Consider the following 24,208-nt stretch of genomic DNA (forward strand, 5'->3'; position numbering starts at 1 on the left):
TTCCCTGTAGAGATTTTCTCTCTCCTGTCCATTTCTGAATTTCGAGAAACTCTCTGAAGTTGGCGTCTTCGCCTCACCTCACCCGCTCCCGAGCATGAGTTTTTCACAGGCAAACTGGTGCCGTCTCCTTACGCCGCCCGGATTCCCACCATTTTCTACTGCGGCCTCTAACAATAGCAGATGTTTGCCACCTTAGCCGCCGGCTGTTGAGCAGGTGTTCATTTCCTTCTGCTTCTGGAGAATCGTACCGTCTGAGATGATTAGCGACTTCTTTCGTACGGCGGGGGACATCCCTCACGCATCACGCAAAGAAGAGAAGCGTTCAGGAGCCTTTATGGCTCTATGTGTTCCATAGCTAATTGGTCAGCAGGGTATCTGAGGCTTTTCGTGTTTGTAAGTTTTCAGGAGCTTTTGTCACTTCCGTTGCCTGTAATGCAGCAGAAATCTACAACTACATCTCCAGCACTGCCATTAGTTAATTCGTAACAAAGTATGGTAATTAGCCGTGAATAAATTGTGATTAATTACACAGAGATAATGCATAATGACATTGATTCACTCTTATAATTGCATTACCGGAGGGATAAGAATAACTGACAATAGAAGTAATTTTCTAAACGGCAGTTTGAAAAAAGACTGGGTTAACCAAACAATGATGTTAAATTTGGAGACCTTTTTTCTCCTTGTCAAGCAATTTATTTTCCATATTTTATCTTTACACTGTTGTGGATGCATGCCTCAATAACAAAGCTACAAGACAGCACAACAATTTGTAATGACAAGAAGTAATTTATTTTGGTATTTTACTTTCTAGAAAGAATTCACTATAAATGGAGTCAAGGCACAATGATCTCCCCTCACATGAATGCGCAGCGCAAATGGCAAGTCAGTTATTATAATGTTTCGAGAGATGTTTGCCCTGATGGTGGCATCCGAAGAAAGGTCGTGCGGTTACCAAAATCAAGAGGTTTCTTCCTCTTGCGAACATGAACGTGAACAGCAAATCTCACGGCAATGTGGCCATTTCTTTTCCAGACGTGTAAAAACACAAATTGAAAGTGATGGTGGTGCTAGATGAAAGGTCATGGGCTCGCCAAAATTAATAGGTTCCTTCCTGTTAGGAGGATGAATGTGCACAGGAAATTGAATGGCCATCTGGTCATTACTTTTCCCGATATGCCTGTCAAGGGCAGATAGACGGACACCATTAAGCATTAGGTACACTTTCCTCCCAGAGGTTGGAAAAGGTGAGCTTTGCGATCAGAGCAGAATGGCCCTTTTCGTATATATACTCCTTGGTGGAGGTAATTACTGTATACATAGCACTGCCTGTGGGGGAAATCTATGTGATTGTGCTAGGACTCGGAACTGTACTTTCCTCTAGGGTCCTCATCGCACTTGTCCCTGGGTTTGATTTGCACTTCATTGTATGCCACTCCGGATAAGAGCGTCTGCTAAATGCCCGCAATGTAATGTAATGTAGTCACTGGTCTTGTAGTACTGTCTGTAACTAGGGTAATAAGGTATGTCTCTGCCTCCTTTATAAGCAGAACAAATGACAGCGACAACCAAAAATCTAAATGCCACTTGAATTTATTCAGTCAAAAAGGCAGCCACAGTACTTTACATGTTGAGACAACAAAAAAACATTTCTGTACATCATGATAATTCATATACAATAAATGCATGCACACAGATGCATGAGCATGAAAAAATATATCTCTTCTCTTTTGGGGGGTCTTTTTCCTATTATTACCAGCACCCCTGTACTGACCGAGACCACTGTGAAGTGAAGGAAACTCTAGACATTATAGTGAGCTGTACACACACACACAAACAGACATACTGTCTTATATACAAACACACAGACACATACTCTCACCTACAAGGGCACACACATACAGATTACTCAAGCTTCCTCCATCATCCTATCATTCAAATATATCCCTTGACATGCCATACATACTGTCACATTCCCATTCCTCATGGGTTTTCGGATTTCTCCACATTCCCCCACTCCAAACGCGGAGCACATTTGAACACGCAAACTCGCGACACTGCGCCCACACCAGCAGAAAGAGTGAACAAAGCCTGGAGCCATCTTCTTCCTTCTTCGTGAACGTGAAAGTCCAGGTGGTGATTCCGTCAAGAACTTACTCTGGCCTACTCGCCAAATAAAGCTTCTTGAGGTACGGCGCCAAAGGTGTACAGCATTCCAATTCCAGCACCTTCCGCACGCGAACACTGGTCCTTTCGCGCATGGAGAAGCTCTTAACGTGCGGCTCGTGTGAACTTGTTGCCTCGTTACAGACGGTTTGTAGCATTAATCTTGCAGTAGGAAGCAAAGGTGACTGTGCAGCTCCATAGTTCCGTGACATCACGCAAGGCCGGTGGCACGCTATAACATTCGCCTGAGCCACAGAACAGCACATCACAAGCACTCATGCAGCAGTACTAGCACACGGCCTCACCCGTCACACGCGCGGCCAATCGACACTTCCTCACTGCGCACAAATACGCCCACGTACGTGAGCTGTAAATATAGATCCCACCCAAGCTCTCACACACGGAGACACGCGCACGTACGCAATGACACGCGGTGAAATCTCCGGCTTCGAAAGGAGCGAAAACAGCCGGTTGGTCCTGTGACTAAGGTCATGTGATCGGAAAGAGAAGTGCCTACTGTCTGAATTTTCAGGATCAAATGTACAAAGTTAACCCCAGCTCAGTTCCACTGAATATTCAATGGATTTTTTTGACTGACTGGGTAGGGTAACATCACAAGATAGGAGACGCACACCATGTGTATACAAACGCAAAGCACGGACAGACCCTGCTCTGAAAGTGTGGATGAATGCTCATTGATGCACCGGCATTAGCACACTGGCTGTGCAGAATATATCTATTTGCACACTCACTGTCCAGATCCCAGTACACTCTTGCCGGTCTGGGCGGGCCGGGTCGATGGCGATAGGACGCCATTCCCCCCCACCCCAGTGCCTGTTCTTCTGGCTGTGTGGTGAGGCTCCAAGCCGTGTGGTGCGATGTCTGTAGGGCGCAAGCTGGGAGCCAGCAGACTGTGATAAAAATGGAGACTCATCTCCAGAATGGGGGTGACCACCACACAAGAAGGGTGCGGCCCCGCCTGGTCGATGTGCGACAGGGGACCGGTGCGGGGGGAGGGGCAGGGTTGGCAGGCAGGAGGAACGCACGCCTGCTAGTTCAGGTCGTCGTAGATGCTGGGGGTGGGAGGAGCCGGCAGCTTGGGCTTCTTCTTGCGATTGGACAGGCTCAGGCTTCCCTGCGAGCTGCCGCTGGCCCCGCCTCCTCCGCTGCTGGCCCCGCCCCCTCCTCCCCCGCCACTGCCCAGGCCTAGTGATGGCTTCTTCTTCTTCTTGGGCCTCTTGGAGTCTGAGTTATTAGTGCCTGAGAGAGAGAGAGAGAGACAGAGAGAGAGAGGGGGAGGCGGAGGGGGAGGGAGAGAGAGAGGGAGTTAGACAAGCAACAAAACTCAGGTAACTGAAAAGGAGAGGGGGGGGGGGATTAATTAAATGTAGGACAAAAGTTCACCTGGACACTTAAAAAACCAGCCGTGGAACCAGCACAAGACTTCAGCATACTCTGAGAAATCTCAATTCACTTTACAGCCTATATCCACAATCTCTTTATCTTCAGTGTCAGTGCATTTCTGTTATAAATACCCCGTGGTCCTGGAATAATTTGGAGACAGGAATTGGATTGGACAGTTTGGTTTCCCTAAACTGCCACTTTGAGTGAATGTCCTAATTTCTGAATATTCTCTTGTGTGTACCAGTATGTATCGCTAACTTCTTGCCAGGTTGCGCTTGTGAAATAGACCTGGGATGAGCTGTAAAGGCGAATTAAACTATAAAAAATAAGGTGGCAGTAATGGTATAGTCCTGCAACAATTTGAATAAGCAGTGAAATAAGCAGAAAAGAAACTGTGCCTGAAGCAGAATGTAGCCTCCCTGGGGTGAAGATGGGGTTTCCCTTTAGTAAACATTTAAAATTAATTCTGTAAAATATTTCAAGCTGAATCCATCAATGAAATAGTAAATATGCAGAATTATATAGTTTTGTAAGGTATAAATGCATCTTCCTGGTAAATAAGAAGAGCAAGCATGTCTACTGGACCACCCTTTCATAGAACTAGCCCCTAATCAGTTAATCATTTACAAAAGTACCTCTTTTTCCAGTGGTAGGCAGTGCAGAATACAAATCCAGATATCCCAAGCATAAGGGTCCCCCATTCATTCCGTGATCTTCAGTGGCACAATTAAGGGGTTTTTCAAATGTGTGCATGCGTGACATCACTTCCTCCAAGGGGAATCTGCTGTGACTCACTTGCTTTTGAGGAGGCGGAGTCAGAGGGAGAGATGTCCGACCCGTCCCACTGCAGCCGGCCAATCAGAGACTGCCCATCTGAGGCATCGAAGCCCTCGCTCTCCGCCACTGCGTCTGGGTCAGGTAGTGTTGACCTGCAAACAGAAACCAAGGTTCACAACCATAATAGCCGCGAGAACTACACCACCTGCAAACCTCACCATAAAGCAAGACCTGCTTTAGATCCTCACAATAAAGCAGGACCAGCACTATCTTGGCCTAAAGCGAGATGACTAGTATCTCTTCCTAAAGCAAGATTACCAGTACCTTGCCCGAAAGGAAGATGACCAGTACCTCTTCCGAAAGCAAGACAATCAGTGCCTCTCCCCAAATCAAGACCAATAGTACCTCTCTCTCAAACAAGACCGTCAGTACCTCACCATAAAGCAAGACCGTGTATGCCTCGCCCTAAAGCAAGACCAGCAGTATCTCTCCCAAAAGCAAGACCAGCAGAACCTCTCCCTAAAGAATTACCAGAAGAATCTCTCCCTAAAGCAGGGGCAGTGCCTGTCCCTAAAGCAAAACTGGAAGAATCTCTCCCGAAAATGAGACAGAATCTTTTCCCAGGGTTTATCATTTACCTTAATTTCAGCAAATGCCAAAGGATTTTTAAGAAACAAATGTGGAACATGCTTTACTCAAAGTTTCGGGAAGAATCAAAGAATCAAATTGCCAAAATGGCATTAGCAGTTGACTGAAGAATCCAGAGGTCAAGTAGGTGTACCACAAGGATCAATATTTGGAACCATGACATGTTTCACCCAGACGAACAGACTTTCTGTATTATCACACAAAGTAATGAGAACACACAATAAAACGATGCACACAAACAGGCTTTGTGAGGAGGAGATATGGAGTTGGATGTTTCAATGCATTCAGGCTATGGTCCGAGGCCATTGGGTGCAGTGAGACCTTGCACACAGCTAAAGCACTGGTAATAGACAATAGGTCACATGTCTCATGGAACCCTTTTTGCGGCTTGGAGTCCTTATAAAGGCAGCTGAGGTTGATAACAGTAGCCGAAACCAGCACCACAAGGTGAGGTTTTTCTAAATGCAGCCCTTTGGATAGGTAGAAATGATCAGCATGGGATAATATCAGTAAGAACTGTGTCCAGTCCTTTCCTCCTATTGACATAGTACAGTACCCTCAGGCTGTTGGCCTGGGAACTCTCAAACACCCCCTTCCATCCAATACATGTGTACAGGGGGAGAAGAAACTTCCATGACAAAATAATATTTATTTTCCAAAACAAAAAAAACAAAAGAAATTAAAGAAAGGAAATAGCGTGGACACTCAGTGAACTGTGCAGTTTGGAGACTGTTCAATGGACATCAACACAGGGATGAGCAGGGTTTGAACCTTCATCTGGTCAGAATGGAATTACTTTCCCCCAATTTCGCTCGTTAGCGTACATGGATAGATTGTACCCCACGGAACCGAAATGCGCTTTTCACATCCACGTTGTGTCTGCTGCCCATCCCTGCTTACAGAGATAGCTGTGATGTCACCAGCTGTGATGTCACCAGCAGGTGAGGGGTGGATGTGGGGGCGGGGCACTCACGCGGACGGCCCCGAGAGGAACACCCGGACGGTCCTCCTCTGTTCGTCCGTGTGCTGGGGACACCGCAGTGACCTGCTGGGACACAACGTGGCATTAACCGCCCCCACCTGAGAACAGCTGCCCAAAACACTACTGAAACCACAGCCCCTGAAGCACCCTCACCCCCTACCCCTGACCTGGGCAGGGAAGGGGAAGGGGTGCGGCTGTCATCCCATTGACAGCCCCATCCCCCTGAAAGAGTTTTGCACCAGAAACTCAGAATGTTAGAAAACAGCCAATTAAAATATAGCATTGAAACAATTCTGATACAGTAGAAGCACAGAGATCCAAAACTTGGAAAACTGAAATGTCCGGTCAACTGAAACGGTATGGAATCGGAGGTAGAAGATGAATATAAAATTATGGGCAACAACGGCTGTTGCTAAAGAGTAGCCTACAAGGAAAGGACCAGGACTAAATTTGCTGTTGGGCTGTTATTTAAATTCCAGCAAAGGTTGCTTCACACAGATGACTTTCACTTACCATTGGTGCAAAATGTTGTTGCTTTGCCAATATCACTATACTGATTTGTTTACAAGATTAGAAGTTTAGCCTATTGTTTGTAATATATATAATAGTAACTGTTATTCATCTATTATGACTCAAAATGAACTGAACTGAAATAAATATGAATTTCCTAATATTGATGTATTTCAACGTCACTTTCAGAGTAACAAATATTTCCGAGTTCCGAGCGACCTTCATTCCCGACATGTCCGGTTCTCTGAGGTTCTACTGCGTGCATTTTTTCAGGAGCATTTGGCTTGTTTAAAAAATAGAAATCAACAAAACTTTGCCACTTGTGTACCCAACTGATTGTCTGAACCAGACAATACCACTTCAACATTTGTAGCAGGTGAAGTTACCGTGTCTCCAAACAAAACCCCAAAACCTTAAACTCATTGATGCACAGTCCACAGTCTAAAGCAGTGGTCTCCAACCCTGGTCCTGGGGAGCTACTGGGTCTGATTTTTGTTTTCACCTTAAAATCAGCACCCTGTTGAGACCCAGGTAACCAGGTGGGGTGAGTCAACTGTCTAATTGATTGATTCAGAGCAGTGTAACAACGAAAAATAGCAGACCCTGTAGCTCTCCAGGACCAGGGTTGGAGACCACGGGTCTAAAGCATCTGCACACCGATGGAAGTGTGCCCGAGATGTATCACGAAGTGGGCAGTCGCCAAACCACTGAATCACTACAGCCCGGGTACCGGTGTCAGCTGGAGGACGGACACAGGACTTACTGACCGCTCTCAAGCGCGCCGTTGGCGAGAGGTACAGCATAGATCTGAACTGGCAACCTCCAGGCCATCTGGGGTCAAGGGTTCATTCCCCTATGCACCTGCTCTCCTGAATCAGAGAGCGATTTCACTGAGCAGGACTCCGGCGATGTTAAAAAACCGGGGGGTACGTGCGCCCGTGTTGTTCCGGGCGTGTTAAACTCGTCGCTCCTCGTTGGCTCGACAACGGCAGCAGGTGGTTCTCAGCGGTTGGGTCCTTACCGTGTACACATCTTCTTCGTATGTTCTGACACAACCCCGCATTGCTGGAGAAACAGAACAGCAGACACCCGTTACACAACCCGAAATCGCCAGAGTGGCAGTGCCCGTCGCAGAAAGACAGGCTTGAATGCAGCGGGAGGAAAGGAAAATACTTTTTTATTCGGTCTGTGATTATGGAGACAGAAAATACGTTGCGGCTCTTATAAACTAGCGCACAGAAAGCCAACGCGTGCCTCAAACACTAAAAAGTAGCCGGATATGCCCCTAAAATACTGCAGACTGTGGTTGAAGGAAGCCAACCAGAGGTTCTCCTCTGGAGTGTTTAAAGACTGCAGCAAACAGAATTCTTAAGTGGTCCACAGAGATTGGGGTTACCAGCACTTCAGAGCAATGGAAGATAACTTCTAGCCAGGGGTACCCAATGGTAGTCCAGAAATGTGAAGTTTTCCAGCTCTCAAACCACACGTAAAGACCAAATAGCATACACACAATAAACTGAGGCAGTGTAGACTGAGAAAAGAAAGATTTTTAAAAAGAGGCACGCAGCTGCTTTTCGAGACCTGGGAAGTCAAGGCCTTGGGTCAAGTGTTGACCTCCGATGAAGAAAGCCAACAGCCCAGTACAATGCTATTGACAAGCTGGGGATGAAGTACTGATAATGTGATGGAAGATTTACTGATGAATGATACCAGGTTAGTCCTCACCGTTGTCAACAGCGACCTCAGCTCTTCTGGGCCCAAGGTTTCGTAGCTGATGCCAGAGTTATAGTTGTACTGCCAGGGAAAACAAGAGTGTCAGTTCAACAGTGTGTTCACAGAAACACCAGCTTTAGATGGCTGAAGAGCATTGGTAAATTGGTACAGATATATGCAAACTGCATGGAGAATGGTGGTTACCTTGTAAGGATCGGAGGTGACGCCACTACTGTGCTCTCCTGTATGAGAAGAGACTATATTAACTGCAGGTAATGTCAGGGGTACTGGGCATGCTCCAAAGCAGACACACGGTGACAGCTTGCCATTACAAAGACTTATGTGGTTAAACGGTGACAGCTTGCCATTACAAAGACTTATGTGGTTAGGAAAGCCCCAGTAGATCATGGTTCTGTCTTTGCATCATTTTCAAAAAGCAACATTTCAGGAGTTCTGCTTGCCTCTGCTTACAAAAAAAGGCATAGTTTCAACAGCTGCCTCCATTAGAGAGAAACAATGTTGTCTTCTTTATCACCCTTAGCTACAGGTACTTTGCTTTCTCCCAAATTGTCAAACGCTAGGTCAACATAACTCACACTGGCCGCAGTCCTTATGGCAGAAACATAGCCCACAGGTCACATCCAGAGGAAATGGGAAAATTGGTCATGCAGGAAAGGTAATTTACTTGAAAATATGTCTAGCAGCGATATCAGCGGGCACATTATTGGTATTGAATTTTGTGTAATGGGTGATATTTCGTGGAGAAGAGCCGTCTCCGGCTGTGTTTACAGCACAGAACTGCCTCTATAATCCACTTGTGAGTCCTTTTAAAGCTTTAAGCATATCACCCAAATCCCTTCACAGCCACCTCTAGCACGCTGGAGAGCTGTCAACTTGTGTTGACTATGGCATCTCTTCAACAGTCATGATGTGGCGACTAATTACAAACACATTGTCCTAAATGACTGACAAATTTGTATAATCCAAGGATATCCATGGATACACATGCAGCTCACCTTTGTTAAGGCATAAGCTGAATGCCAAGAACCAATCAAGAGCTTAATCTATTGCCAAGTCTTTTTCATATTGGGCACATTCATTACCCACATTACCTGTTCTACCCTTCCATTTTTATAACAGAATAGACTCAGAGCATCATATATGAGTCAATATGTAAATGTCTACCCGTTTCTGAAACTTCATGCACCTAACTTTATTCAATGTTCAGTAAGCCAACTTTGTTACTAAAGCCTTTAAATGGGTCAGTTATGTCAAAGAATCTAGTCCTTGGGAATTTGTGCTTTAATTGTGGCCCCATTAAGAGGTGAGAAAAGTCACCTTTTAATGACTTAAAAAGGGGGCAGCAAATGTAGCGACCTCTACTAGACAAAAGAGCTGCTACCTTCAGAATACACAGCGACTCTGCTTCAAAAGAAACTGCCATGGAAATGGATGGTGTAGTCTGGTATAATAATGCACTCGAATTTAAATGAAATGCCCTCTCCAAAACCACATGGTAGGAAGTTTAATGGAGGGTTGCCCTTCGTTTCCGCATTAAGGATTTATAATTATGTACGCTAATGAATATCATTTTAAAAATGTGAATAGCATCACTCATGAGAGATCATTTCTGCTCGGGATTAATTAAGTATGGCTTGTCAAATCGGACCCCATCTTAACATCATACCAAAGGTAAAGAAATGTCAGTTGGATTATGCAGGCCAAAACAGTGAACCTGTATGTTACAAGATGGCACTAGAGTGAAATAAAACCTTAATACTTAATCTTGGAATGTCAATTCAACCTCACAATGGCAGAGTGACAGTGGAAGAACCTTATTCTGACCTCCCCAAAAAGAGTAAAACAAGTGCTTGTTCTTTTTTTTTTTCTGAGAAAATATTCTGAGACCTTTATCCCAGGAAGAGCTGAAAGAACGTGCAGCTCATGAGATTATTGTCCTGCAATCTGACTGGCTTTAGTGGGGGTCAGCCGGTGTTACGTTAGACTTTGTCCTACATACAATGTCAGAGTTTGCTTCAGCTGCTGCCTCCAATGGGAGCCCCACAAAATAATGTGAGTCATCAGAGGCAATGTCCATAGGTTTATTGGCAAATCAAATCCACTCCATCTCGCAAACATCAACATGTTCCGTGGGATTATGACAATGATGTGAGGCTATGGAGCAACCAGCTAACTGGATATTGTCTTATCATAAAATTACAAAATGGCAGTCTTGCAGGCATGGGAATTCAGCTGAGGGTACTTATGATTTGAGGGGTGGGAGGTTTGGTGGTTCCTGTCAGAATTTAGGCACTCCAAGGAAAAAGGTAGCAGCATTGCATTTATTCCCTGTTCTTCCAAATACAAAATATTCACACTCTCAGTCAGAACACAATGATGGAACACACAACCCCTTACTAAAAACAGTCACACGATAAGAACACAATGAAACATGCAGCCACTTACAGTACAAAAATGGGATACAGTAACAAAAAGGACAAATCATACCAACAATCAAGTATACGACTGAAATACCAAAATGTCACAAGAGTAGTAGTCGCTTGAGTTGAAATCAATAGATGATGACGATGTTGTCACCTCCCATGTCTATGTAAAGGAGCAACCATTTCTGTCATCATCCATTGATTTCAACTCAAGCGTACAGTACATGCATAAGAGTGAAAGTCATTTTATTAAAAAAATTAAAAAATCATTACATGTGATTATGTTCTTCATCATACCATAGTTTTGTCTCAAAAGCTACATATGCACAGGTAATATACTTGTCAGTATTGTTGTCAATATTGAGCATCACATTTAAGGACACTTTCGAGACCGCAGTGACTGTGGATGATGGCTGAAATGAAAGATAAATGTGGTGGCAAAACAAACAAAAAGGTGATTCTTTCTTTGGTTCTTTACTAAAGATTGGAACAAGGAATCTGGGTTTGAGCAGACTGTGGCACCAACAGTGGTTCAACCTGTTCCCTAAAAGTTGGTCAACTCTTCCATCTTGCCATGATAAACCAGTCCATACAGAACCAACCTAAATCTACATGCCGGGGAACATCTGAAACAACTTCTGTTAGCAGTTCATCTAAAAAGAACCGCAGTCTTCAAACAACTTTCCAGAGAAAGTTCTGGAAATGCCTGCCAGCCAGGTATGCCGGTCTGTTTTTATGAAAGAGACAAGAGTGCAACTCCCTGGATGCTTTCGCCTGGTTCCTCACGCATGGAGGAAATTCCAAGAGGAGGTGTTCACTTCCGTTTCAAGCTCCCAGAAACCAGGGAACCTTCCCAGGCTCCTTTTGCACCTGACCCATGACCCTATTCTGGTGTGGATCGGGCCTCATCAGGCCCCTCCTGAGCCACGGTCACTGAAGAAACGAGCTCTCTCTCTCTCTGTCTGTCTCTCTCAACAGCGCTCAGGGGCTTCCTGAAACCACACACCGCCTGGAAGCCAACAAAGTTGCAATGACGAGACAGTCAGTTGAGTCCAGCGTGTGCGTGTTCGTTCTTCCTTGTGCACACACACTCACACTCACACGTGCTTGCACACTCTGTTCCACATACACCTGCTTACTCACACACATAGACACATACACACATACACATGCAGGCACAAGCACATGGCCACAGACACACAGGTGATGGAAACCAGGGTCTCAGTATAAAAATCTGCATTCCATCATAAATCAATCCGTTTTTGAACCACACCCTTAAGATTTTACCATTTCTTTTTCTTTTTTTTTTTATACATGAATGTATACAAGAGTGTTAGAATATGGTTTCATTACCCAGAATGACCAACCATTCAGGAGACAGGGCCCCTCAAAGTTGACCATTAGACCCCCACCCTACCTAAAGAAATGCCTCTTCTTAAAAAAGATAAACATAACAGTACGGTTCTCTTATTATTGGAAGGCTTATAAACAAGGTTACCAATAATTTCAATACTTTTGGTCCAAAATAAATAAATATGAAAATTAGGTTATTTTTGTCCTTCAACCTTCATGGAAGAAAACACGTAAACTTTGATTTCATTTCATTAATATGTTATAGGGTAGACACTTCTTCACATCTCCTGAAGTTTTCCTGCTGGGCTTGCTATTGGTTGAGCAACAGCAAATTTCAGAGTATATGGGGTCCCTAGTTGCCTATGATTTTCTTTTTCACCTCACATATTACTTAAGTTTTCCCATTTGTTTTTCGCCATGACTGAAAAACTAATTAAAATGAAAATACATAACAAGGAAGCCCAAGTCAGCATAAACGTGTGTAGTGTAAAGCCATGTGAAGGTGTTAAGACCTTTACTTTTTATTGAGAAGCCACTGGTGAAGGGCAGATGATGCTTTGCTCATCTCATTTGGACTTAGACACCAAGTTCTGCCTGTTGCTGAACCGTGAGCATATTGGCCAAATCAACTACTAGTTTCATCAGGATGCCTAGGGAAAGACTCAGAAATGAATTTAATTCAAAAGTCAGGACATCGTCTTCAACTCTGATTGGTCTGAGTCGTTGCATAGAACAACTGCCTTGCCATGATCTTCATGCTGGAAATGGGTTGAAAGGTTGAAGAATCCTAGCGCCTGGTAAACTTCTTACCTGACTGAAACGGCTTCAGAATTTTGCTCTCAATAAGCCATTGGGAAGAATTACATTGCTAAGGACAATATCCCCTGCTGCAAAGAGGTATACAATTGATGTGAAGTCTGTATTTGGTCCTGAAATGGGCATTGTAAATTACCTTGAGCTGCCAGACATTTTGTCAATCCCCTAACACAATTACATGGTCAACTGCCATGAGCCATTTCAAAGAAGCTCCACTCTACTACACACCAAAGTGGAAGCATAGTTTGCGGAAGGCTTTGCAGTTTTGTACTGCACTGCATTGCACAACTACCTGTGAGGTAGAACACTTTCCTCAGACGTTTTCCAATCTTTCTTTCAAGGAATGACATGCCACCTAAAGAGACAGATGGCAGTGGTGTTGTGGGTCAGGCATTCTGATATTGCAGCATATGAAACATATCGTGAGTTTCCCTCACTGTCCCTCCAATGTTCCAGATTTTGCTTCATCCTGGATTTATCAGCAAAATCAAAATCCCAAAACCAGCAAGACTTTTTTTTGCAGGAGCTCATCCTTCAGCTGCTTTTAATATGGAGTCTGCATTTTCATGATGTCATGCTGACAAAGCAAGAAGACACTTTGTGAATGAATCTATATCTTGTTTTGATACGTGAATGAAATGCCTCTTCTAATCCTTTAAAATAAGTGTTATCACAGTAACTACCCACAAAATAAATAAGAACAGCGAATTCCTCTTCTCATTTGTTGATAATCAAATAATAGTTTCTTAGAGGAGGAGGAGTCACCTCAAGCAAGCGTATTATCACCTGCCCAGTTTAATGGGGGACAGGTGTATCCAAAATGCATTTCTTGGGAGTGTCCCAATCCCTGTATTTCAACATTAAGGGTTCATGTGTGAGCCTGACCTAACCACCAAATACACCAACACACCAGGAGATGTAAAGAAATTTCTCCCCTATAACATTATAATTCATTAACATATTAATAAATAATTTTTTTAATCAGTTTACACATTTTCTGCAAATTAAGGTAGATTTTAAGGTTAATAGATAAATACATTTGCAGATTTATTTCGCACCAACCGTTTTGAAATTGTGGAGCACATTTCTTTGTAAGCCTACCAATAATAAGAGAACCATATCGTCATATAGGTTAATGTATGGGGGGGGGGGGGGGGGGAATGTAATCAAGGTCAGCAAGTGATTGATTTCTGATGGAAAGCCCAAAAATAAAATGGTTGACATAACAAAGCTCACACAGAGGGTGGTTATAACACTGGAATGTACTACTACTTCGCAGGTACTTACAGCCAATAACACAAGAACCCTCCAGTAAACTGCACTCCTACACTCACCGCTCCATTCATCAGTTATTTCATGAATATACCTTTTAAAGGGCATCCTTTTGTTCAATAAAATAATGCCAAACGGACTCAAACTCCCCCACACAGATGATATTGTGGAATGAATATATTTGGCTTTAATGCAAGGTAAATGCTATGAGGTTTCTGCACTCGATCAGCCCACGTCGTTTACATGGAGTGGGCCAATCAGATCTCGACTCACCGTTTTTATGCTTCAAAGATTTCGATCTTCTGGGCGAATTTGGATTCTAGAGTTAAAAAGACAGTTAATCTATTGTTACCTCCTTAGTTTTAATACCCGAGAGAGCCCCCATTCATGTATCATGCAGAGAGCCTGGACATATGAGCTGTACAAACACGCTAAGATGGCTGCAGTAGTTATTGATGGCTTTCATTATCCAACATTGGCGTGGAGTTCAAAAGTACACAGGGTCAATAGTGGCGCATCCTTTAAAAGGTCCTTTAAAATAGTGCACCATGACAGATGGAGGCTTAGATTTGCAACACATTCAATTAGGTGAAATGTCAGTTATGTCCCAAAATAATAATAATGATAATATCATCATAATAACTTCATTTATAATATGCCCTTCATGCAATTGAATTTCATGGGACTTATGCAGCTCCACAGAGGGAACAACATTATGGTAAGAGCACTCAACCCAGGTCTAAATAACATGCCAACTACACAAAGCATGTGACCAGGTTAACTGCAAAGTAAACTTACCAAATTATATGGGTTGTTTCAAAGAATGTAAAAATACCTTGTCTGACTTTCTCTTCTTAGCTGCAAGATAAAAAGAGAGAACGGTTGGAGACATAGTTAGGAGTCAGGTCTGAAGGCAAGAAACAAGAGATTGCAAACGGCATTGACGCTTCCCTTCATTGGTCAGAAATGTGTGGCAGGTGTGGGACTGTGAGCTCTGGACCAATGGGAGCCAGCAGCTGCACTGTGAGTAGGCCTCACCTTTCTTTTCCGCCCCGTATGACCAGTCGTTATCGTTGATGTCATCGTTGTCCTCCTGGTCGCTCTCCGACTTGCTCATATTGTTGCTGCTGGCTATCCTGTGGTGGCAGAAGGGGGAAAGAGTGTGATTGAGGAGAGCGAGAGAGAGCAAGAGAGCAAGAGAGCGAGAGCGAGAGAGCGAGAGCGAGAGCGAGAGAGCGAGAGAGCGAGAGCGAGAGCGAGAGAGCCAGAGAGAGAGAGAGAGAGAGAGAGTGAGAGCGAGCGCGAGAGAGAGCGAGAGAGAGAGAGCGAGAGAGAGCGAGAGAGAGAGACAAGCAACGAAACTCAGGTAACGGAAAAGGATCCACCTCTGAACAGACAGCATCACCACCATTTAGACGAGCCCAATCTCTCTGCTACAGAGATACTGTAGATCCTAGTTGGGAGCAGACCTGGGTCTAAAAAGCAATTGTTTTGGATTCAAATACTTGATTGAACTTGCCTGGTGCAATTGAGCCAACAATGCAGTTTCATAGCATCCAATACACCAAACAAGCTCAGTGGAAAAGTATTTGAATCCAAAACAATTACGCACTGTATTTCGCTCACCAAAGTATGAAACTGCCTCTCAACATGCCTCCTCCTGACCCCCAGTTCAGCTGGCTCAATTATCCCCTCCCACTCCACCAATGCTAATATGCGGTGAGTGTGACACAAAATGGCCGCCACTGATCAGGTGCTACATATGGTGGCGTCTACTCCAACCCCCCCTCACTGTAAAGTGCTGTAAAGACGAAATATTAATGCTATCAATTATTATTAGTCAGTCTTCTGTTACGACCCAACTACAAAATAGTTTATTGATTATATTTAATTTTTTTCATCATTGGCTACACGTCGTCATTCCTTGTAAACTGATATTGTCCTTCACTGAGAAAATACAATACAATTTCACAGTAACATGTGTGCTCAAAGCAGTACACAATATGTATTATGTCGATAAAGTACTGCTGACACGGAAATTTTGTGTTTGAGGCAAGGAGGAGCGCCATCCTAAAAGTATTTCACTGATTCAGTCACATAAGCAGCTATATGCTGATCCTGGGGACTTCCACTAAATGATGATACATTTTCCAGCAAAGCAGTTTGGCAGCATTCCATGTGTGAAATATTTTCATGTAAATGGAAAAATACCTGCAGCCTTATTTTCAGGGCGAGCCAATTTAATCTCTCTGTCATCGAGAGGCAAACTGGGAAAAGCAGATACGGTTTGTTTCCACTGTCACAGCAAACTTTCTCCTGTAATTCATTTCAGACTGTGCTATTATTGAGAACATAGAGGATTCCAGGAGCGTTGTCACACTTTGGTTGGTTCTAATCTTATTTGAGACCTGAGGGGGAAGCGTGATTGTAAAGCGTGTCCTGGTTATATTCCCAACCCGGCTCTTTCAACCTGCCACCTAATCATCCCCTGATTCAATTGCCAAAAACATGGTTCTTTCCATCTCCAGGTTGAGGCGAGTTTCCCCCTCATTGCAGCAAAGCACTTTGAGCGTCTCAAAAAAGCGAGATATAGATAAAATGATTCATCTACCTAAAGCTGGGGGTTTGTTGCTAAAGCTAGGGGGTTATCACTAAAGCAAGAGGGTTTTAGCTACAGCTAGGGGCTTATCATTAAGGCTAGGGGGGCTGTAGCTAATGAGAGGGGGTTGATGCTAAAGCTAGGGGGTTGTCGCTAAAGCTAGGGGGTTGTCGTTAAAGCTAGGGGGTTGTCGCTAAAGCTAGGGGGTTGTCGCTAAAGCAAGGGGGTTGTCGCTAAAGCTAGGGGGTTGTCGCGAAAGCTACGGGGGTTGTTGCTAAAGCTACGGGGTTGTAGCTAAAGCTAGGTGGCTGTTACTGAAGCTAGGGGGTTATGACTAAAGCGAGGGGGTCGTCGCGAAAGCTATGGGGGTTATGACTAAATCACGGAGCGGACCGGAGCGGACGGGAGGGCGGAGGCTGACCTGCGGTTAGCGATGCGGCTGCTGTTGCGGCCCATGCCCAGGCACTTCTCCAGGTGAGGGGCGAAGCGCGAGGCCGCGATGCTGCGGCTGCAGTTGGGACACACGCACTCCTTGTTCTTCCACTGGTTGTACACCTGCCCGAATATGTCCACCCCGGGCTGGTCCACGATTTCTGCCCCGGAAACATGAACCGCGTTTTACATGGACATAGCATTCCAGCAACAGTGTTCACCTTAGCCATGTAAAAGTCAACTTATTTTATTTGTGGAGAAAGCAGATTATATCCAAGATGTATACCACATCTTTTTCAAATACTTCCATATCCTCAAAGGGAGGAGAATAGTGCCCGGAATAGAGAATGAGACTGAGAGCGAGATTGAGAGAGTGTGCAAAATAGACTAAGAGCGATGGAGAGAGAGTTTGAGAGTGAAAAAGAGATTGAGAGTGAGCGACACAGTACGATAGATCAGGAAAGAGTGCAAGAGTCCCATAATGGCAGCAGCGAAGAGAGGGGGCTCACCAAAGTCTTTCATGCTTTCTTGATCCGTCTCGTCCAGGAAGAAGTAACCTTGCTTGACGGCCCGGTGCACCTCAAAACACAGGCCCCAGCAGGCGTCCTCCACCAGCTCAGAGTATATGTCATGAGCTAAGGCCTGGGGGACCACAGTGCACCGGTCAGGGCAAAGGCAGCCAGGAGATATGACAAAGAGCACCATCATTCGGTTATGTATATGTATTTACACTGATGTGCTGGACTCCAGGAGCACCAAGGTGGCTGATGTGTGTGTGTGTGTGTGTGTGTGTGTGTGTATGTGTTTATTGTGTGTGTGTGTGTGTGTGTGTGTGTGTATATTGTGTGTATTGTGTGTATTGTGTGTGTGCTCCATAATAACTCAGTCACTCCATATTAACACACTCCAGGTTCCTCCCTTCTAAACAAAGCCGTCACAGTAAATAATTGGACAAAGCTGTCACAGTCATGTAACAAAATTAAACAAATCGATAATCAGCGAATGCGTCGATTTTTTGATGCGGACTTTACAACATATCTATTCTATCGACGTCCGTCCTGAGGACAGCCTGTTAAAAGCACACGCTCATAACTTGCCCAAATTGTGCAATAATCATTTCCCGAGTTCCCTCCAACTGATAGCCCACCCTTTGTCTCAACCCAGCAGTCAAGATGGAAACCCCTTACTAATGGCCAAAGTGACAGGCGGGAGCTGTTGAATGAGCAATAATTATTCCTTGTTTTTAGACATTTGCAGCTATAAATTGTCACGGTAGCTTTGGGGACAGCGCCGCATGGTCACAGAGGCAAACCAAGTCTCCGACATATGGCATTCAGCTGCATAGCGAGTGAGCGTTGCTAAGCAACATGAACAGCAACGAGCTGTATTGCAATGCTCTCGTTTCATGAGTAAGGCAGTGCAGGCTTTCTGTATGCCAAGGCGTGTGTGCATGCGTGCATGTGTGTGTGTGTGCGTGTGTGTGTGTGCGTGTGCGCGTGTGCGTGTGTGCGTGTATGTGTGGGTGTGCATAAGCTATGCATTCATGAAGTTCAATTAAGCATTATGCCGAATACGAACACATACATAATTCATGGTTTTGGAATAAATCATCACATAATTACTGGTTTAGGAAAGACAAATTAGGGGAACCTGTATTTGTTGCTTTGGAGATAATGATAGCTCTCCAACCTTCATGATTTTTGTGGATGCAAACTGAAAAGGTCTGTGTGATGCTATAGCCTCAGAATATATCATACAGAATCTTATGCCTTTCATAATTTTTTTAATGTTATGTTTGGTGTTTAAAATAACCCAAGCAATTATTGCATCTGTATGGCAGATATTATGTACCTCTGCTTTGGGAGCCAATCTCTTCATTAACTGACACACAGCCTTCCTCCCGATATTACGTATCACTATTATTTCTATTCAAATTTTAAAACATGGCCCTGTTCGATCAGTTTGATCTCATTGGCCAACCACCACCTTTAGCGTATTCCCAATCACTGCCGTTGGTCACTGGATTTACAGCCTGCACCCTGAATGGCCCACTTTGAACGCATGTACAGTAAATTCCATTGGTTATTGGTTTAAAAATGTCTCTTTATTTTCATATTGGATGATATGAATGAGTTTGCTTTTTTAAATAATTTTTCAGTTGCCTCTTATTTGGCCCATTCCTTTCCAAGCACTTCGGTTTCTATTCCAGATTTGTGGACCTGGAGTCGGACTGAAATGGCCTGCTAGTTAACAGAGATCAGCATACATGAAACATGCAATAACACTGAACAAATAAATAAATTGTACCAAACACTGGCTCAGTGTTCCCAGAACTAAAAGGCAATGAAATGTGTATTCTAGAAATTAAATTCTCACCTCCAGCTTGGAGTTATCAGTCAGTGAGAGGTCTACCAGTTGGAGGGAACTCGGGAAATGGTTATTGCACAATGAGGGCAAATTATGAGCGTGTGTTTTTAACAACCTGTCCTCAAAGAAATTATACCAAACACTGGCTCAGTGAGAGACACTGCAGTGTAAACACCAAATCATAGCGTCAGACATTCAAAACAGTTGCAGAGAAAAGCATGTTAACACCTTGATGCACTCCCATATAAACTGTGTTTCTTTTTCCTAAATAGCACACAAATCCCTTGACACAGTTAGGGTTTCTGAACCCAAGCAATTGTGCACACTTGGTTTGGCAAAACTGCCTCTTGATTCAATTGCATGATTTTACAACTGTTGTTCCAAAGCTCTTCAAGCACAATTTATCAGCACAAGAAAACAGCACTGTAATGGTACTAAGGGGATTCTGGGCATGAAAACATCTCGAAAATGTACCATTAAAAGAACAACTGTGTGTCTGTTACAACTTGGCCAATGCAATAAGATTCATCACTTCAAATGGACAGGTTTACATCAAGCTTAACCAAGTAATGATATCAAATAGTGTTAAGAATTTTACCATGCTTAAAACTAACAACTGTAAACTTTACATGTTCGTTTAATTTCAGTTCATCGGTTTTATTCAACTGTATCCCCCCTCCCCCCCATTAGCCCATCCCCAGTGGAAACTCATCAATATTTATTTTATTATATGCTCAAGTATGTGGTTCTAATAACCGAACCAAATGAAGTACGTGACTAGTGTGAACACTACTGTCAATCACCATCAAGTGGCAACTGACTGACGAACATGGCTGACTGTGGAGGTGAAATGTTATATAGTCCACCACCTGCAGTCAAAGACAGCTCTACTGCCCTCATGCTGAGGGATGACTGAACTGCAGGAGCGAAAACTGCTTTTTTTTTTTTTAAAGGGTGACCCTAGTTACGAGCTGTAAGGTTATGAGCAGCCTGGTCAGGCTCATAACACTGTAGGATTATAATCCTGACAAACAAGGCTACTAAAACCCAGAACTAAAAGGCAATAAAATTGTGTATTCTAGGAATTGCATTCTTACCTCCAGCTTGGTGTTGTCCAGGCCAGACAGAGACATATCCTCCATTTTCATTTGCGAGAACTAAAGGGGAAGCACAGCTGTCTACATATTTCAGCTAGTGCAATGTGAAACCTTACCGGAAACACAACAGAAACAGGAGGATCTCTGTCAAAAAAAGAAAGAATAAGACCATTGCAATGTTTCAATAAACAATAATTATTTTATAAGTGCAGCCATTGCTAAAACTAACAAACCAAAGGGGTTGTGGAAGGACTGGGGTTATGCCTGAGATCATTTGTACAAGTGAAGTAAGTAGTCTGACTTGTAATCGAATGATCCCTATGATCTTTCTTGACCTCTTCTAGTAGTCCGCAGAAACAATTAAAAGCATATTTTATTCTGCAAACATGAGCATCTGTTTTACAGTGGCTCAAATTCCCGCACAAAAAAATACCCAGATTGCCAGTGATTCCAGAAAGGATCTCTGCCAAATTTGGCCCAAAGTCAGCACTGCCAGGTAAGAATTTGCAGAGATCCGGTCCCAGTCACTGGTTATTGGAAAGTATTTAAGAAAACTGCATTGTGCATTCAGAAGTAATGTATATGCTCAGAAGTCATCAAATGTATGAGTGTAATGCAAAAACGTATGTCAGAAATGGCAGACGAGTACCAAAGTTTAACAGTGTGCTTAGACCTCAACTATGAATGTGTGAAAAATGAAGTAAGGGTGAACTGAGGCAAAGTCAATACTTACATATATATCACAGGAGGACAGAACCAACACACGGTTTTCAGACGAGGTATCAACTGGAACCTCTTCTTTTGTTTTCTGTTAATGCAAATCACGTAGGTTTGAATTGCTTTCCTTCAAACTCACTTTGGTTAATTGTGGTGATTTGGCCCTAGTTATAGCGTGAAAATAAAGAAACATGTCAAACGGTATCCATAATATCCAACGCATGCACAACTGAAAAGGTAGATGCAATAAATATATTAATTTAATGTTACTGGGATGAAGGGAGAAAGAGAGAGAAAACAGTGTGTTATGCCAGTCACAATTGTGTCGCTTTAAAGGCAAATGTATTAATATCCTTCTATATGAATTTTTGGTCCGTAGCCCCGTATAGCTATCATTTCCTTATTTAACGTTATCATTCAAGCTAGACTTGACGAGTTTATGATCCAACGCCAACAACCATGATAGCTTTCAAAACGTGAAATAATGATTTACATACATCCGGCCATAACAGTTCCCATCGGGTCTGATGGAAGCAGAACAAAATCACCAGTACGAATAACCAAACGGGAAGTGTTTGTGCCATTTGCTACACACGTTAAGTATTGAAATATACGTACGATTTCGACGGAGAACAGGTATTGCTCCGTCTGGGGAGACGAGCGATACACGGTTATGTGAGTTCAAAGCGATCGGGGGCAATCGGACACAATTGTAACAAGAAGGCTTTTTGTTACCTGCACTGTGTACACACTTACCCAGTCCTGACTGGGCCAGGGCAGGCGTTCATAGAGCATAACCGCTGCTCCGTCTGAATCTGTCCATCTCATCGACTGCCTTTCTCCCACTTTTCAAACATTCTATACTACAAGTAAAAACATCAGGTAGCACCGTTCCACGACCCTTTTGAAATAATTTGTTCGTTTTTAAAAGGCACTCGTAAGAAATGTTTTAAGAATACGCTGCCATTTTTACCTTCACCAGACAACACTAATCAATCGTCAATCTTCCGATATCTCAGCGATAACAAGACGATCTAACCAGGTTATGATACTCGGAATACTCATTCATCACACAGGAGGCATCGCCATCAATTGTCAGCATATCCAAGTATTTATGAGTAGTAACAGGAATTCGCAAAATAACATAAACAGAGATTCCAAGCCACGGGACAGCCTACTCTCGTCGGCAACAATTTGATTGGCATGTGAATGAACAAATTGCATAGCAGGTTCAATATGTCTAAACCAATCACATACGAGAAAAGGCGGATATTTCTTCAGAACTGTCGCGGAATCGCCCTCCGTCGATGTTAAGTCGCCAGTGCTGGCCACAGAAAGAAGACAGTGGTTTTGATATCATTGTCCGGTTACAGAAACGCAATTATGGTGTGTGATTATTCCCAAATAGGAATAGTCTGTGAGGTGTTGTTATAAGGAACGCTACACTGCGTCAAATTGGTCACATTCAATCATGAGCCTCGAACACGCTAATAACGCAAATCGTACTTTGCTGGGTTTTACCTGGTGGTCATAATGGCACAATTTAAAGTAGCTTAGACATAATTTAAAATCCAGATTTAAACCCCTTAACCACATAACTACAATGAAATGTTGCAATGAAGTTGCATGTGTTACGCAAGTCCTGCCTGATTAGTTCCAAATCAGTGCTGTTTTTTCTAGCTCTATAAACCTTTTGGGACAATTGAAAACGGACTTCAATTGTCCCAAAATGTATTCTTGTCTGTAGGGTTTATTCATGCATGTGGAACCCTGGTTACATTATGCATGCTTTACCAAGTCTGTCCCCTACTTGGCTTGATGGTAAATTGTACCAAAGGCAGTATCGCATGTTCTGAAAAGCTCCCGATGGCTGGTAAGACTACTATACTGTATGCAGTCTGCCACAGCGATGCAATCTCAGATTCTCCCAAAGTGTAAAAAAAAGTTTCAGACTATTAGCATCCTGCTACTCCTTTTTGGTATATTAAAATAATAGCAGTGGCTTGCAATCATTTAAAAATGCTTTATATAATAAGGTTTTATATCTTGAAAAAAGCTCCACTATCACACTTAGCCACACCACTCTCTGATCCAGTGGGTGGCAGTAATGTATCAGCATTGGATTCACAACCTAATAACCCCAAATAAGTTTTGACAAATGCAGAAAAGGTACGCACACAGCTTTGCATACTGTACGGTTGAATTTCAATTTGGATGAAACCAAAGGAGCCCACAACCAACCCATAATGTCAGTCAACTGTTAAACATGTTGGTGGATCTGTAATGGTATGGGCAGTCTTCTAATTGGAGCCATTGTGTCTAGTGATTCCTCTGCATGGACTTATAACTACCAAGGAATATAAACAATACTGAAGCTTTCGGGAACGCTCCGGAGCATAGTTTCCAACCCCCTTCCTCTCTTAAAGAACTGACGGCTTTCCTTAGAAATGGTCCGCTATTCCACTACACAAAGTCCAGAACTTGTATGACAACATTCCAAGAAGGATTGAAGTTGTTCTGAAAGCACAGTGAATCTACACATTAGTTACTTGATATTAAAATTGTAAGCAGTTTCCATTAGGTTATTTGAGCTGTTTGACAACTGGATAGGAATAAATGTCTGAGATTGGGCAGAAAGTAAGGAGGCCAGTAAGAAGACATTTAAAACACGGTTGTGGAGTTTTAGGCTGTCTTGTATTTGCACGCTCTTGCAGTTTTTGCTCACACTGCTTTCTCATTTCCTTCAGCAAGGTAGGTAGTGTAGTGCCATGGGTTTGTTTCCCAGCCGGAGTGACTGATAACCCTTGAACGCAAGATACTTTACCTGAATTGAGTAAAAAATATCCAGCTGTGGATGAATGGATTGTATTTAGAAACATAATAATGTCTGTAAATAACTCTAGTTAAGTGA

General features: G+C 43.3%; 1 protein-coding gene across 10 annotated transcripts; it reads right to left on the bottom strand.

Annotated features, from left to right (window-relative positions):
- Nucleotides 1-1,575: 1,575 nt before the first annotated feature.
- LOC133114578 (ataxin-7-like protein 3) lies at nt 1,576-22,802 on the bottom strand. Of its 10 annotated transcripts, none has more exons than XM_061224089.1 (15): nt 22,555-22,802; nt 22,054-22,160; nt 21,314-21,388; nt 20,581-20,724; nt 17,626-17,758; nt 17,106-17,277; nt 15,124-15,221; nt 14,921-14,943; nt 14,359-14,404; nt 8,405-8,442; nt 8,213-8,281; nt 7,509-7,552; nt 5,969-6,043; nt 4,366-4,499; nt 1,576-3,426 (listed from the first exon to the last, which is right to left on the bottom strand). In XM_061224089.1, exons 4-15 carry the CDS (start codon nt 20,629-20,631, stop codon nt 3,218-3,220), a joined length of 1,092 nt encoding a protein of 363 aa, XP_061080073.1. In that variant the 5' UTR covers nt 20,632-20,724; nt 21,314-21,388; nt 22,054-22,160; nt 22,555-22,802; the 3' UTR covers nt 1,576-3,217. The 10 variants fall into 10 exon arrangements, with proteins under 10 accessions (XP_061080073.1, XP_061080072.1, XP_061080071.1 ...); XM_061224088.1 differs by lacking the exon at nt 22,555-22,802 and adding an exon at nt 21,916-21,945 and having other exon boundaries at nt 22,054-22,536; XM_061224087.1 differs by lacking the exon at nt 22,555-22,802 and adding an exon at nt 21,916-21,945 and having other exon boundaries at nt 21,314-21,461; nt 22,054-22,536.
- Between the last annotated feature and the right edge of the window lie 1,406 nt (nt 22,803-24,208).

The sequence above is a fragment of the Conger conger genome, chromosome 16, assembly GCF_963514075.1.
Source record: "Conger conger chromosome 16, fConCon1.1, whole genome shotgun sequence".
NCBI lineage: Eukaryota > Metazoa > Chordata > Actinopteri > Anguilliformes > Congridae > Conger > Conger conger.